Source organism: Meleagris gallopavo, chromosome 7, assembly GCF_905368555.1.
Source record: "Meleagris gallopavo chromosome 7, MGAL_WU_HG_1.1, whole genome shotgun sequence".
NCBI classification, from domain to species: Eukaryota; Metazoa; Chordata; class Aves; order Galliformes; family Phasianidae; genus Meleagris; species Meleagris gallopavo.
In genome coordinates this window covers 18,425,738-18,441,239 of record NC_139410.1, presented here as the reverse complement: position 1 = coordinate 18,441,239, position 15,502 = coordinate 18,425,738, and the positions used below count along the sequence as shown (strand labels likewise).

Sequence of the window (15,502 nt, the reverse complement as noted above, 5' to 3'; positions counted from 1 at the left end):
AACCAACACAGTACTCCAGTATATGGCTGCCCTCTAGCTCTATCTAGAACTGTATATTAAAGAAGAAATCAAGTTATAGATGTAAGTTTGACCACGTCAATTTTTTTTTTTTTTCAAAAAGCAGAACTCACAGGAGTGGTACCATAGCTTAACTGATTTGGCCACAGTGCAGCAGTCCTAGCAACTGGCGTTGTGGAGAGGTGTCCAGCTGGCAGAGGAAGCCTGACGCAGCGCGCGTGCGCGCGCACACACACACACACACACACACACAAAAATTCATCTGCTTCTAGCCCTCTCTGCTAGATACTAGCAAAGACCTGCACTTGAGAAGTTTTGATTGTGCTTCCTTATTTTAGATAAGGTGTTTCTCATTCCATGCCATTAGCTCCACTGGCCCTCATCAGCCTACTGGTCTGCTACCAGCACTCCCTAGCATCCAAGGGATGAACAGGTGCCTTTGCTGCTGCCAGTAGGATGTTGGCTTTGACTCTTGTTATGAGAGGTGAGCTTGTTTGAACTTTGGCTCTTGTTATGAGGGATGAACAAATAGCTTCCCAGCTCCATAGTTGAGAAGTAACAGGACATTTGTCATTGATGGTTTTCTTTGTGTTTTGTTTTGTTTTCTAAGCTTTTTAAAATTAATTTTACCATGCTTATTAGAAATGCTAAGGCTGAAAGCACGCATGCTTGTTGAGAAAGTTTCTCAGGTAGAAACATCTACAAAAAATTTTCAGAACAAAAATTATCCATTAATCATGTTTTTCCCTTTAATAAGCATAAATGCTTTCTAGTAATTTGAGCCAAAGAGAGACAAAACCTAAATCATTCAGTAATCTGAATGCTTCTGCAAGCTATTTAGTGTTTATTTTTTTTATAAACATATGTGGATTCCATAGTGCAGTGCTTTATATAATTTGATGGGAGAGATGGAATAATGATGCTGCTGCATCAATAATGGGTAATGCATCTCTAACACGAGGAGAAGGAACTGCATCACATCTCTTAGATAAAAGGCATGCATATACATTTGTTGTTCTGAAGTCACTTCAGGAGGCTTGGGAATAGATCTCTTAAAGAGTTGGCTCCCATGAGCTAAACAGACAAGGTTAACTGATTCACAGCTCTTACCTCTGCTGCAGGCCTTGCATCCTAGTGGTGCTTCTGTAGCAGAATGTGTTGAGAAACATGAAGAAAATTCAATTCTGGACATGATATATTGAAGTGACTCCTCAGACTGGGACCAAGCTCTTTTCAGTGGCTGTCAGCAGTGGGACAAAGGGCAACAGGCACAGATTGGAACTTCGGAAGTTTCATCTGAACATGAGGAAAACCTTCTTTATTTTGAGGATGACAGAGCACTGGAACAGGCTGGCCAGAGGTGTTGTGTGTATCTCCTTCTCTGGAGATACCCGAGATCTGTCTGGATGCTTTCCTGTGCAACCTACTGAAAAAAAACCTGCTTCAGCAGGGGGCTTGGACTTGATCTCCAGAGTTCCTTTTCTACCCCTATGATCCTGTGATTCTGTGGCCTAGCCAATGAATTGATCCAAGAACTATTAAGATTTTCTGCATTTTATGTTTATGTGTTTGCTTTAATTACTAATGCGGATAACTTCTGAATTGAATGGGTCAGCTGTACCAAAAGAACAAAAACTCAGCTGTTGTTGGTATGTTGAAGCAGTGAATCTGTTGATTGTCTGCTAAGAAGCAAGCCTCTTTTCTTACTAGTTCTTGTAGTTGGAATTGATTTAGGTTGCCATTTAAAAACTGCAATGTCTAACAAGTTAGACAATTGCAATCATAAATCCCTGGAATGATTTGTGCTTAGAGAGCATGAAAATGAGCCGGGAAAATCTGTTCCACATCACTTTCAAAAAGAGTGCCTAACTCTTCAAAGCTAAGTTGGGCACGTATTTAATACAGAGGAATTTTTGCGTGTTACAGCTGCATTCTTGGATATTTATAAATATACTAATAGGAAAAAAAAAGATTTGATGTATGTCTTTAAATTGTAGGAATAGCTTGCTTCTTTTTTTTTTTTTTTTTTTATTATGGAGATCACGGTTGGCTTGTGCTAGCAGCAACAGCAGTCTTTTATGCAAGCACCACTTGAACTGTACCTGTGCTCAAGTGACTTTTTTCTAGATTCATAGAGATGCTATATGCAGGTTGGCAGAGTTTACCATTTAGCTCAAACTAGAGTTCATTCTCCTTGGAGACGGCTCAGAGATGTTCTGCATAGTTTTGATTTACCGTTGTTTTTCCAGATTTGTCCATGAAGATGTCACCTCTGCAAAGGAAGGGGAGATTCAAACTTAACTGGTATCCTGGGCTGCATCAGAAGAGGGGTGGGCAGCAGGGATAGGGAGGTGATTGTCCCCCTCTGCTCTTGTGAGGCCCCATCTGGAGTACTGTGTCCAGGTCTGGAGTACAAGAAAAGCAGAGAGCTGTTGGAGAGGGTCCAGAGGAGGGCCACAAAGATGATCAGGGAACTGGAGCATCTCCCCTACGAAGACAGGCTGCAGGAGCTGGGCTTGTTCAGCCTGGAGAAAAGAAGGCTGCGGGGTGACCTCGTTGCAGCCTTTCAATACCTAAGGGGAGCCTGCAAAGAGGAGAGGAATTAACTCTTTGAAAGGATAGATAACAGTAGGACAAGAGGAAATGGTTTTAAGTTGAGGGAGGGAAGATTGAGGCTGGATGTCGGGGAAGTTCTTTACAGAGAGAGTGGTGAGGTGCTGGAACAGGCTGCCCAGAGAGGTTGTGGATGCCTCATCCCCAGAGGTGTTCGAGGCCAGATTGGATGGAGCCCTGGGCAGCCTGGTCTAGTATTAAATGTGGAGGTTGGTGGCCCTGCATGTGGCAGGGGGGGGTGGAGATTTGTGATCCTTGAGGTCCCTTCCAACCGTGGCCAATGCTAGCTTTGCTTTTCTGACTGGTACTGATTAAAATCTGCTTGTGGGCTTCCGTAGTGAAGCTGGCCACAAAATAAAACTGTTCAAGTGAGGGAAGAAGCGTGCTTTCTGTGCTTGAAACATGTCAGGGGAAAAGTGTTTTGTAACCTGTGTGAAGATTTTCCAGAGTCATTAAATTTGTTACATCTAGGCAGAAGTCGTCACTGCTTTAACAAGACTCGGGAGAAACAAGAGAGCTAATGCAAACCTGAGAAATGACAGTATTAAGTTAGAAATGGAAATGAATTCATTTTTTGCTTTCAGTCCATGGAGAGGTTTCAAGGTTGTAAAGCAGACAAGCCACTTGTCTTGGTGTGCAGTTAGCTTGAAAGATTTAAATTTAAAAATTGAACAGCTTTCAGAAACTTTAATGTATACAGCAGCATTCAAAATATATTGCCCGTAAGTAAAAGGGCAGCTTTGTCATCTGACAGGAGGAGTTTATCAACTAAAAAAAGTTCTAAGATTATTTTCTTGGCAGTTATTCCTGGGTGTGTTGTCTTGTAAGACTTCTTCCAGTTCAGTTCCTAACAATCATAGAATCACAGAATGGCCTGTGTTGAAAAGGACCACAATTATCATCTAGTTTCAATCCCCCTGCTGTGTGTAGGGTCGCCAACCACTAGACCAGGCTGCCCAGAGCCGCATCCAGCCTGGCCTTGAATGCCTCCAGGGATGGGGCATCCACAACCTCCTTGGGCAACCTGTTCCAGTGTGTCACCACCCTCTGTGTGAAAAACTTCCTCCTAATATCTAACCTAAACCTCCTCTGTCTCAGTTTAAGACCATTCCCTCTCGTCTTATCACTATCCACCCTTGTAAACGTCTTTCCCCCTCCTGTTTGTACTCTCCCTTCAAGTACTGGAAGGCCACAATAAGGTCTCCCTGGAGCCTTCTCTTCTCTAAGCTAAACAAGCCCAGTTCCCTCAACCTTTCCTCATAGAAGAAGTGCTCCAGCCCTCTGATCATCTTAGTGGCCCTCCTCTAGACTCGTACCAAGAGCTCCTTCTTTTTCTTCTGCTGGGGGCCCCAAGTCTGCATACAGTACTCCAGATGGGGTCTCACAAGAGCTGGTTTATAATTTAGGTTTGCCAACTATAAATGCGGACTATCCCTAGAACTCAAAGATGTGTCTCTATACTTTATTTTTGACCCAGGAATACTCCTGCTTCCGCTCCCGCACCTCCATCATATCAATGTGTCCATTGGTGTTATTGAATTACCTCCAAAATCTAGTAATAGTTGAGTTAATTGTCTAGATGGACTCATGTTTTATTTAAGTTGAAGAGAGTTTGAATCAAGTTTGTGGCATGAAACTTGCCATAGAGCTGCGTGGAGTGGGAGCACTTGCCCCAGGTGTCTACAGTTTTACTGTATGCTGGTTTGGCAGGATTTGGGGCAAGCATTGCACATAACAGTAGGACTCTGATTTGTAGTAAAATGCAGAGTCACTAAAAAAAAATTTACTACTTCCTGTGATGCTTTTAAAAACTATCTGTGTAATGCAAACTTTGTTGGTGCTGATAAATATCAGCCTCAAATGATAATGAAGGCCATAGCAGAAACGCTAAGTCACAGCCTGAACCAGTGATTGAGCACCTGTTGGGAAGGCAGGGCCAACCCAGGGATGCTCAGGTGCATATAATACTGCTGAGCTCCACCCTTTCCCAGACCTCACTTAAGGGTTGGCAGTGGAGGTAAGGGTATGTTTCTGGAGAACCCTGCTTAGCTGAGGCCTTGTGAACGTAAGCAGTTCCTTTCCTTTATTTCTGTGCCCATGGCTGTTACATTTGAACAAATCCTCACTTGCTGCACCCTAGGACTTTGCTACTTTGCTGTCATTGCTGTGCTTTCCATTGTGTTATAGTGTTATAAAGGCCAACTCTAAAATGTCTGGTTAATTTTGAGTTTAAAATGACATAATTTGTCAAGATGAACAGCAGTGAGCTAAAAGGGTTGTGGTAATTAATTAGTAAGGCTGAAATATGCAGTAAAGGAGCATAGAAACAACTGTGAATCATTGGAGGCATTTCCCTTACTCTTTTATTGAGGTTATTTGATTTATGATGCTCACGTTGTTTCCAGTTCGTGTGTCCAGGAAGATTTGTGTTTATCAAGAATCTGGCTCATTCATATTTCTCAAGTTTTCACAGGATGTGAAGGGTGCAGAGGGTGGAACCAGCGTATTACTGAGCTGCGACTTTTTGAATGTGAGAAATTGCACTCTTGTGTGGAGTGCTGAGAACAGTTTCTGAAGAGTGTGAATGTTTGGGCTTTCATTTTATCTGGGACTGAAGGATGGGTGGAATTTCTGACCTTTCCTTACACAGTATTGTGCCCACTTTAACTACTGCAAGCAGTAGCTGAAACTTCCTCCACCAGAGCAAAGTTCGTTCAATGTTTGGCTTTTTAGAATCATAGAATACTTAAAGTTGGAAGGGAGCACTGAAGGTTATGTAGTCCAACTCCCCTGCAGTGAACAGGGGCACCACAGCTAGATCAGGCTGCCCAGGGTCTTTATCCAGCCTCGCCTTGAAATTTAAAACTATGATATTCTTACACATTCAAGCACCATTGTATGCACTGTTCTGAACTAAAATTGCTGCCTCTGCACACCTAAAACAGAGCTGATTAAAAAGAAACTTCAGCTCTGCACCTGTAGGTGCAGAGTAGGTGCAGAGTGTAGGTGCACCTGTAGGTGCAGAGCTGAAGGGTCCTTATCCAGCCTTGTCTCTAGGGATGGTGCATCAACGACATCACTGGGCAACCCATTCCAGCGCCTCACCACCCTCACTGTATAGGATTTTTTTTATGTCTAACCTAAATCTCTCTAAGCTTGAAACCATTTCCCCTTTTCTGTCACCACAGACCCTGCTAAAGGGTCTGTCCCCTTCTTCCTTGTAGTTCTTCCAGTATCTGAAAGGAGCCACTCTCAGGTCAACTCAGAACCTTCTCTTCTCCAGGTTGAAGAGCCCCAGGTCTCTCAGCATACTTGTAGGAGAGGCGTGCCATTCTGTGCATTGTTTTTGTGGCCCTTCTGTGGGCACACTCCAACAGGTCTGTGTTCTGGTTGTCTTTTTTTTTTTTTTTTTTTCCCTCCAGTTTGTCCACTTGTTCATCTGTCATAACAGCAGCTGGTAAAAAGGACATTTGCTAAAGAGACAAATGGAAAAAACCAGTGTGGTACATGATCAAATTTACATATATTTTACATGGATCATGAGGCCTTGCTGTCACTGCTGAGAATACCTGAGTTGAGAAATACAGGCACAATCCAAAATGGAAACCAGTGGCTGCCTTCGGGAGCTACATGGTGCTTACAAATGCCTGTCATATTGCAACAGCACGGGCTGAGCATTTTCTGCCTGGGTACTCTGTAGTAACCTGTGTTATCTGAATGGTTCTCTTTGGCTTTTTTGGGTTTGGTTTGCTTTTAAATATGGGTTTAAACAATGGATGAGGAGACTGCCTTTGAAAGGTTCTTAAATTCTGAGTTTAATTCCTTTATTTGTGTTATTTCATCTGTAGATTCAGAATAGATGGGACTGCATTTGGCAAAGAATGCTTTTCCTTTTATTTTCTGCATAATTGAATATTGGCTTTCAATTCAGCTTTACTGCAATAAATTGAAAGAGAGAGATTGCTGAGGTGTTTTCTTGGATTTATGTGTGAAGAGGAAAGCAGGCATTGTTCAGTTCTGCTCTTCTTGCTCTTCCACAATACTTCTTCCCTTTTTATTGCATAAGGTATTGCAGTTAATGTCCCATGGATTTCTGCTTAGGGAATTGAAGACCACAGTAATGCAGAAATGGAAAAAATGAATAATGCTTTTAAGGAGGACAACATTTGGCAAAACACTCAGTTTCTGCACATATCGAACACTGCTTTTGTTTTGTTTTGTTATGAACTAACTTGAATAGTTATAGAAAACGATTAGTGAGAATTATGATAATGATAGAAAATTAGAGATTCTATTGATTGGATTCTAACTTGTTTTTCAGGGTTAAAATGAAACTATTAATATTGCAAAGTTTGAAAATAAGTTTTCACAGGAAAACTAAAAGATCTCATTCTATCAGTCTTTGTCCTATGTTTATTTCAATAGCCAGGAATGTTTTAAGAATGGCATTTAAGCAAATCCAGCAGCTGGATTTAGATTCAAATGAAGATCAGCTTAGTGTGAAGCTTGTTGAAATTGCTTCCAGGAGAGTTTTTCTTGTGGGAACTCTTACCTGCTTTTGACTGGAGCAAATTTAAAACTTTTTTTCCTTTTAAATTACCATCTTTAGGGAACTACTTTTCTATTGGAGTTCTGTTACCTCACATTTCTCTCACTTCTCTCACTATAGAAGAGTTGAGAGGCATTTTTTTTTTTACACAGAGATGTGCACACTTTTCTACACCAGCTCATTTCAGAGGAGACTGACTTTTCAAGTGCCCACAAAATCCATCTGAAATAATTTGTAAACCCTTATTTGTACTTATTTAGTGAATGTTTGTTGACATTGATATTGACAGTCAAAATTGGATTCCTTATTGAATACATGAAGCTAATGAAGTTGTCTTTACCTATTTTTATTCCACCTACATCACTTCTCTGCCTTATCTCTACTAATACATATTTCCTTGTAGAGCTTTGTGAAATTAGCTTGAACACTGAGTGGTGTTCTCTTTACAGTCCATCTTAAACTTGTTTCTTGTTTTATAAGATGTTTTGTTTTGTTTTGTTTTTTTGTACAAAGCATGGACATAGAAAGACTGGGAATCTTGGTAACTATTACATGGCTGGAGGAATTAAAAATGAAAATTAAAAAGTAAATTTCTGATATCAAACTGCATTTCATTAGCTTCTTCAGCTGCACTTTTGTGGTTATCTGGTAACAATGGCCAGCACTGATTTGATTTTGTCACATTGAACTAGAAAGCACAGTTCTTGCTGGCTCTTTTGTTTTAGACAAAAACTGTCCCTTTGATTTTAATAAAAGTATATTAAAGTACACGGGACGCAATCTTCATGTTTCTTATTTAGCTATTATATAAATTCTGTGTTTATGTACAAGTGCAGAGCTGAAGTTTCTTTTTAATCAGCTCTGTTGTCTTAGGTGTGCAGAGGCAGCAATTTTAGTTCAGAACAGCGCATACAATGGTGCTTGAATGTGTAAGAATATCATAGTTTTAAAGAGCTTGTGGTCATATTCAGGTGTATAAATGTAGACCTACTTCTGAACTACTTGTTTTTGTTTTTTTTCTATGTGGCAAATGGAGTCTTAAAGTGGAGTCTTTAGAATGAAATCAGGAATTTCTGAATACAAGGGTGTTTAGGAATCTGATGATTTCAGAAGACAGTGGGATCCAGTTCTCACTTCAGTTACCACTGCAGCCACCACCACTTGTTAGAAGTCAGCAAACCTTATTTTACCCTAGAGTTCTATTTCAACTGTTTGGATTGTGGCACTACAGAAATATAGAACAAAATGATGTGCCTGAGGAATTTATACATAAGCAGACATATAGTATTTCAATATGATTTATTTAAGTAGCATCCTGAATTATTCCAATTCAAGTTTTCCTGTATATTTTTCAAACTAGGAGACTTTTTATAGTCTCACAGTCTTACAGTACTCTCTGCTTGTGAGCAAAGGATATGGATAAATACTGACATGTTTCTCTGAGAGTATCTTCCCCTTTCTTTTCAAAGAAATTGTTAGATTGAGTATATCTGCACTTGTTTTGCTGTGATGCCATGGTTGCCATCTTTTGTGCTGTTGAAATGATGTTTCTGATTCCTCTACTATTTCTAAATACAAATACTTTGTAGTTCTTATAGGGGTTCAAGAATGGGACTCATAATTGCAAATGGTTTTCTTGTTAAATGTAATGTTGAGCTTTGTAAATTTTGTAATTAAGTCTCTATAAACTGGGTGTCTCCAATATAGACATTTAGAAGCTGGATGATTTTATGGATTGGTGTTTGGATCTGCAACAGCTTCATGCTATAGCAGAAGAACTGGGGAGATATATTTTGTGAGCAAAATCTTTGCGGAATGGGCTCTATGTCATTTGAACTTTATGGTTCAGAAAATTATATTGACTGGGTAGCTTCATGCTAATTGCCTCTAAGAAATTTGTTTGAATTTCCTCTGTGCAAAACAAGTCGTAAGGCAATAGCTGCTCTGGAAATTAATCTGAAAAAGGCCCTGTTTGAAGGAGGAGAACACTACATTCTCCTTGTTTCTGCAAGCTGCCCTGCTCTTTTTGCAGTGGTGCTTGTCTGGGAGGCATTTCTCACATGCTTTCTTTGTGTGTTTTTTTGTTTTCCCCAAGGTGAAAGAAAATCCTCTGTCATGCACTCTGTGGTAGAGTTCGCTTCATCCTTCAAAGTCTTGTTACTTACTTTATCATGCAATCACTTATGTGAACTTGCTTTTAAGCTATCAGGCTAACAACTGTTTTGGGTTGTTTTTTTTTGTTTGTTTGTTTGTTTTTGCAGATTTACAATATTTGCACATTTATCACATATTACTGATTGATAACAGTAAAGAAATAGATAACTGAAGGGTTTCACTTACTTTCTTTTTTCACTCTTCTGTTTCTTATAGGTTCGTTGCTAAACCATGTGCCTTAGGCCTTAAAGTCCAAGCCAATGGACCACAGAAAGCTCAACCTAATGCTATCCTGGAAAAAGTTTTCACAGCCATTACAAAGGTACAGTATTTACGTAATAAAGTAGGATATGGCACGGTAAAATATATCTGAACAAAATGACGCGAACTGCTGTGCTGCATTTTTACAGCTAAAATCAGAACATGCGAACATTGCAATTGTTGATATACCAGCTTGAGCAGTTGTGCATCTTTGTGAGCTTTAATTAAAAAAAAAAAAAAAAAAAGTTACAGAAGTACTTCCCAGGTGCCATATAGCCACTTACCTTTTTATTTTGCTTCCTCCCTTTTTTCCTTTTAGAAATTTCCACAAAATGTTTTTTTTTTTTTTTTAATTTGAATAAATAACAGATGATGAGATGCCTTACTGTGTTTTCTATGAAATTTTAAACTTCCAGGGCAACTGCTTGAGTGCAGGCTGCTGGTGGTTTTCTAGTCTCGTAGCTGTTTGCATTGTGATTTGTGTCCTTTGAACCTGGAGGGAAAAGTTAGAAAACTGAAACATGGCCTGTACTACTCTTTTCTGTAGAGTAATCAAGGACAGACCTATTTTATTTGTCTTGCCCCTGCCTTGGTTTGCAGAGCCATTACAATTCAAATGGAAGTCAAGTTTCATGTTTGCTACTTTGGAGAAAAACTCTGTGTAGCTAGTTTTACAGGAAAAAAAAACCTCTCTCCCTGTTTCCAAGGTGATATTCCATCTGAATTTGTCACTTTAATGACCTCATTCTTTAACATTATCATGTGAAAAACATGGGTTATATCCTCTTCTTTCCATGTCAGTCAAACAATCTTCACTCCTGTAACTGTCAACAGGACAGAAGACGGAACAGACAAAGCATATGGAAGGCAAGGGAGCGTTTGTAATCTCCACTGCTCCAAAAGTATATATCACTTTATCCCTGCTTATCCCTATTTTCCAAATTTCATGCAAGTTTTCATTCTGCTACCCTCTGTAAATTCTTCAGTAAGAACCCACATGCAATATTACAGCGCATGTCAACCTTCTATATTAATAATAGTTCCTGTAAGCATATTTTGATGTGGATATGTCAGCAGAGATTTCTGTCATGGGCATTTTATTTCTATGAATCCATACGTCTTACAGATGGTCTGTAAGTCATTGGAAGGAAGTTAAACCAGCTTTAAACTTAAAGTTACTATAATTGAGGAAAATAATTTTTATCCATCTCTGTTGTATAGCATCCGGATGAGAAGAGGCTGGAGGGCCTTTCCAAGCAGCTGGACTGGGATGTACGCAGCATTCAGCGTTGGTTTCGACAAAGACGCAACCAGGAGAAGCCCAGTACTCTTACAAAGTTCTGTGAGAGCATGTAAGGAAACTGTCTTTACAGCACAGTCTTTAGCTATATAGCTTGACAGAGATCAGAAATGGAGGGATAAAGATAAAAGCCAATGGAGTACTTAAACCATTTTCCTTGCCTTTCTTGTTCTGGGGTGGTCCGTTTTACTAGTACATTTTCTTGAGTATGCTTAATCATTGGAAGCTAAAGATTCCTATGGTTTCCTGAGGAAGTTATTTTTTACCTTCAAAAGTTTGCTTCTAAGGATTATTTCTCAGAATCCAATTGCTCTTCAAACTGATTATCTACACAGGTTTCTTTTTCTGGTTAGACTCTATTGTTTCTAGTATCTGAGTCATATTTTCATGCTAGCTGGATTTAGCATAGTACTACTTAATCTGCATGGAAAGAGCACAAAAATCTAAATCTACTTAATACACTTACATGTTTTTCTTAAAAGAGAACTGATAGATATTGAACTTGCAAAAAAACCCAAAGAATACCAATTTCTTTGAAAGAGTTGATTAATTATAAGGCTGAGCCCTCCAGCACTGGTGTAGTGTCACTCCTTCGATGTGGAAAGTCACACATCTAAGGCAAGTTTTATATGTTCCAAATCAAGACACTTGGCAAATATTGCCATAAACAAACATCAGCTTAATCACACCCTGTTGGTCAAGTAGATGAGTTATAGCTGGCTTAAAGCCAGTTATGCTTTTTGCCAGTTGGGAAAGAAGTTTTAGGTAAAAACGTCAGCAGCAAAAGAAGCCTGTATAAATTAGAAAGTGAATGCTAGTTAGGATTCCAATTTTTTTTTTTAATCTTTTTTTCCCTAGCTTGTTTTGATTCCAAATAATTTCAGTCTTTCAGTAACTAAAGGGAGTCTATAAGAAAGAAGGGGAAAAACTCTTTAGCGGGGTCTGTTGTAATAGGACTAGGGAAAACAGTTTCAAACCAAAAGATGGGAGACTTATACTGAATATAAGGAAGGACTATTTTTCACAATTCAGGTGGTGAGGCACAGGAACAGCTTGCCCAGAGGAGGTAGTGTTAGAAACATTCAAAGTCAGGCTGGACCAGACTCTGAGCAACCTGATCTAGCTGTGGTGTCCCTGTTCATTGCAGGGGAGTTGGACTAGGTGACCTTTAGGCGTCTGTACCAACTCAAATGATTTTATGATTCTATGATTTCATTAAAAAATTGCATGTAAAGAAATCATAAAAAATGTGTTGCAGCATATATTTATGTATATAGTAGTCTGCAATGATTTTATATGTTCTTTGCTTGTGAAGTATGCTGTTATATTATTTTGTACTCCTCTCATATAAGGAGTCTAAAACACTCCACTCTCTCAAGTGTTTTACTTAAACTTTATTTTTCTGTGGGGACGTACAGGACAGTTCATAACATGATCTTGAATATATAATGTATAAAGGCATTTTTTTCTAAAGCCAAGTCACAGATGAAATATTATTTCAGTAGCTTATTGTTTTTCAAGTAAGGACTGATTAGGAGAGAAATTAGAAGTGCTACTGTTGAAGCACATTGTCTCTCTAGCTGAGAGAATGTCATTTTTGTATTTTAGAAGAAAAAATTGTCTAAAGATGATAGTTCTTTAATGAACAGATGAACATAACTGTCAGAACTCTTAATTCATTTCTGTGGTATTTACAGCTAAAAGCCACCCTACTTAGCCAAAGAAAAGCCAGGCAGAGTGAGATTATGGGTAAACAGTGAATGTGTTACCCAACAGCTGATGGTCTTAGAGTAGCTAACTTTTGAGATCACTGAAGGACAACCTTTTTCTACAGGGATGGTGTCTGTAAATGTATACACTTGTCTTGTGTAACTTGCAGGAGAGGTTGTGGAATCTGGAATAGAAAAAATAACTGTATCGCTGATAGGTCTTGTATATGTAGGGGGTTTATTTGACAGCATCTGTAACTCGGGCCAAAGACTTCACTCTTGCTGAGTGACCGTGTGTTTGGGCTGACTTAGAGGGCTGAGCTAGCCTGACCTTTCTGAGAGCAGGAGAGCAGTAGTGGAGAGCTTTTCTGTTCAGGATTGGCACAGAAAACTGCATGCAGAACTCAGTTGTGTTGTGAGAAATGCTTATCACTGGCTGAATCTCATGTAATGCCTAGGAAAGTTACCGGTGCTGAACTTGCTCCTTTGTGGCATAAGTTATGGAAAAATTGTGTGGATAAGAGCTGGGAATGCAAATTGAAAGGTGAGATCAAGCTTTGAGCGCCTTAACTTACGTAGCCATAATTATGTGCCAGCTTCATTTAGAGAGAGAGATGTTGGGTGTTAGTTCCATGTGCATACTTAACAATAATGACAATAGTTGCATTCCCAAGAAGAAGCAGATTGATGTAAATCATACATGAACAGTTCAGATTCTCTCAGCTCGTGGTTTGCAGAGGGTACAGCGGGAGCTGCCTCTGCAGCTCCATGTGTACGTGCTGCTGTGAGAGCAAGCTGTTACCTGGCCACAGGAGTGTTCCTGTGTGAGCATTTGCAGTAGTGCCATGTGCCACCAACTGTCCCTTGTCACACTGGATAGAGTCATCAGCAGTCAGCCCACACAGCACTGGAAAGTCAGGGATGCCCTTTTTTTTCTTTTTTCTGAAGAATCCTTGTGTAGGTGGCATCTTGGAGCTGTGAGCTGTAAGAAGCATGTGTTCCTGTGGCAGCCGTGGGAACAGTAGTGCTCCAGTCCTCCAGTAACACAGTGCTGAAGGGTGGTTAGTAGCCTGCCAGAGGCTGAAACCTCCCCTTGAGTAATCTGTGGGCACAGTGTGAGCAAAGCAACAGTGATCCCCACCCACACCTTCAGCTGTAGAGCTTCTGTTGTCCTTCTAGAGAAGATTGCAGTTTTTCTGGCAACAGACTTCATTGGCTGTGACTTGGGGATGGAAGTGACAGAACCCACAGTAAATGTGGAGCTGCTTAAGAACAACTCCAACTCTATTATATGGAGTCAGTTCAATTTACAGCTAGTGGAAGTGTTCTTGGGCCCAGAATTGCTTTTCCATGTTGTGGAGGAGAAGACAGGTGGGACCATTTCTGAGCGCCTTATCTTTCTTTCTTAATGGATGTTTTGGTTACCGTGAAAGGTAGAAGAGATTCAGTAGGACAAAGATTGAGAGTGGAAACACACTTGGGTTGTCACAAATGACATCCAAGAGCCAGGCCCCAGCATACTGAAACAGCAACTTATCTCTATGTTTCTCTGACCGCATATTTCTCAATTTCTCTATCCCTTCCTTCCTACACCCTCAGAAGTATTTAAATTCTGATTCTAAACAGAGTGTTAAGCAATTCCAAAATCTACATTTTTTTTCTCCAAAAAAATTAAATAGATCTTTTCTTGCTAGTCTTCATTACATGTCCTAGAAATAAGCAGATGGAAATTGAATGAAAAATGAGATTTTATTACTGTTTATAGCCACTGCCTGTGCAACAGTCTTATAATGAATATAAATTACTTTTGAGAGACCCTTATCAGCAGTCACCTCTGAGAGTTGTGTTTCCATCTGAAAGAGAAAATACCATTCGATTATTGGAGCTGTGGAATCCACTGATGGTGAGGCTTCAAATGGCATCATGTACTTGTTGTAGATTTCAGATGTTATGGTTCTAAGCATGTATATAAAAATGGAATTGTTGTTATCACCAGGTGATGATTCATTATTGAGTATTATTCCAAAGACAGTAGTAAATGGAGTGCAGAGGTTTATTTTATTAGCAAGTTGAGTTATTTCTCAAGGATTTGATGATTCTGAAATGAAACTTGGAGTTAGTAATGCAATGTTTGTAGTCACTGGAAAGTCATACAACTTCTGTTTGTAATGCTCAGATACTAGCTGCAGGGGTATGTCATGCATTACTTTTTCTCTTGTGGGAACACATGCAATTTTTCTCCTTTCTTCACATTAAAGAACCAAGGAGCATAAAGGAGAAGAAAAATTGGTAATCTGTGTGCACAGTGGACTTTTCTACTGCTGTGAATTTCTGCTGCTTTTTATTCCTTTCGTTCTGTGCCCAGGGTGCAGCCAAAGATAAAGGAAAAACAAACTTCCTCCTGAAGAGTAGGGGAAGGTCCTTGTGTTCTGCTCTTTAAATGTGGAACACATGAGAATACACAAAGTGAGTTAGCTTTTCTGAAGCTTGTGTGATTTCTGTGTTATTCATGTTGAATATCTGCAGTACTTTACAAGACTAACAATTGTTTCTACATAGGGCTGTCAGTATTTATAGACAATTATATAAATTGGATGAGATGCTCAAAAGACTCTGCTGGAGCATAATTGTGGCACAGAAATATATATATTTTAAAAAGTGTCTGGCCATTAATGGGAAACAAAATCCCAGAAATGTCTTAAGGGGGAAAGTTATATCTGAAAATAGCAGGATGAGAATTCAGGGCATGAATTAAGCTAGTGGAAAGGGAGCTTCGAGGTGTGCTGGGGACTATTTGAGAGGATGTAATGTCTGGAAGGCCTTGAATGATGGTTTTACTGATTGCCAGACAGAATGCAGGACACAACAATATCTTTGTTACTATATCTGAAAGACAAT

The 15,502-nt window shown here is 39.6% G+C and overlaps 1 protein-coding gene across 2 annotated transcripts in view; it reads left to right on the top strand.

The window, feature by feature from the left end:
* Positions 1 to 15,502, top strand: part of CERS6 (ceramide synthase 6) — a 111,113-nt gene that overhangs the window by 25,628 nt on the left and 69,983 nt on the right. For both annotated transcript variants that reach the window (XR_014884384.1, XM_085228167.1), the window contains exons 2-3: positions 9,551 to 9,656; positions 10,817 to 10,947. Coding sequence is in view for 1 of the 2 variants with exons in the window: in XM_085228167.1 (XP_085084293.1) it covers positions 9,551 to 9,656; positions 10,817 to 10,947 (237 nt within the window). In the remaining variant the exon portion in view is untranslated. The remainder of the gene's footprint in view (positions 1 to 9,550; positions 9,657 to 10,816; positions 10,948 to 15,502) is intronic.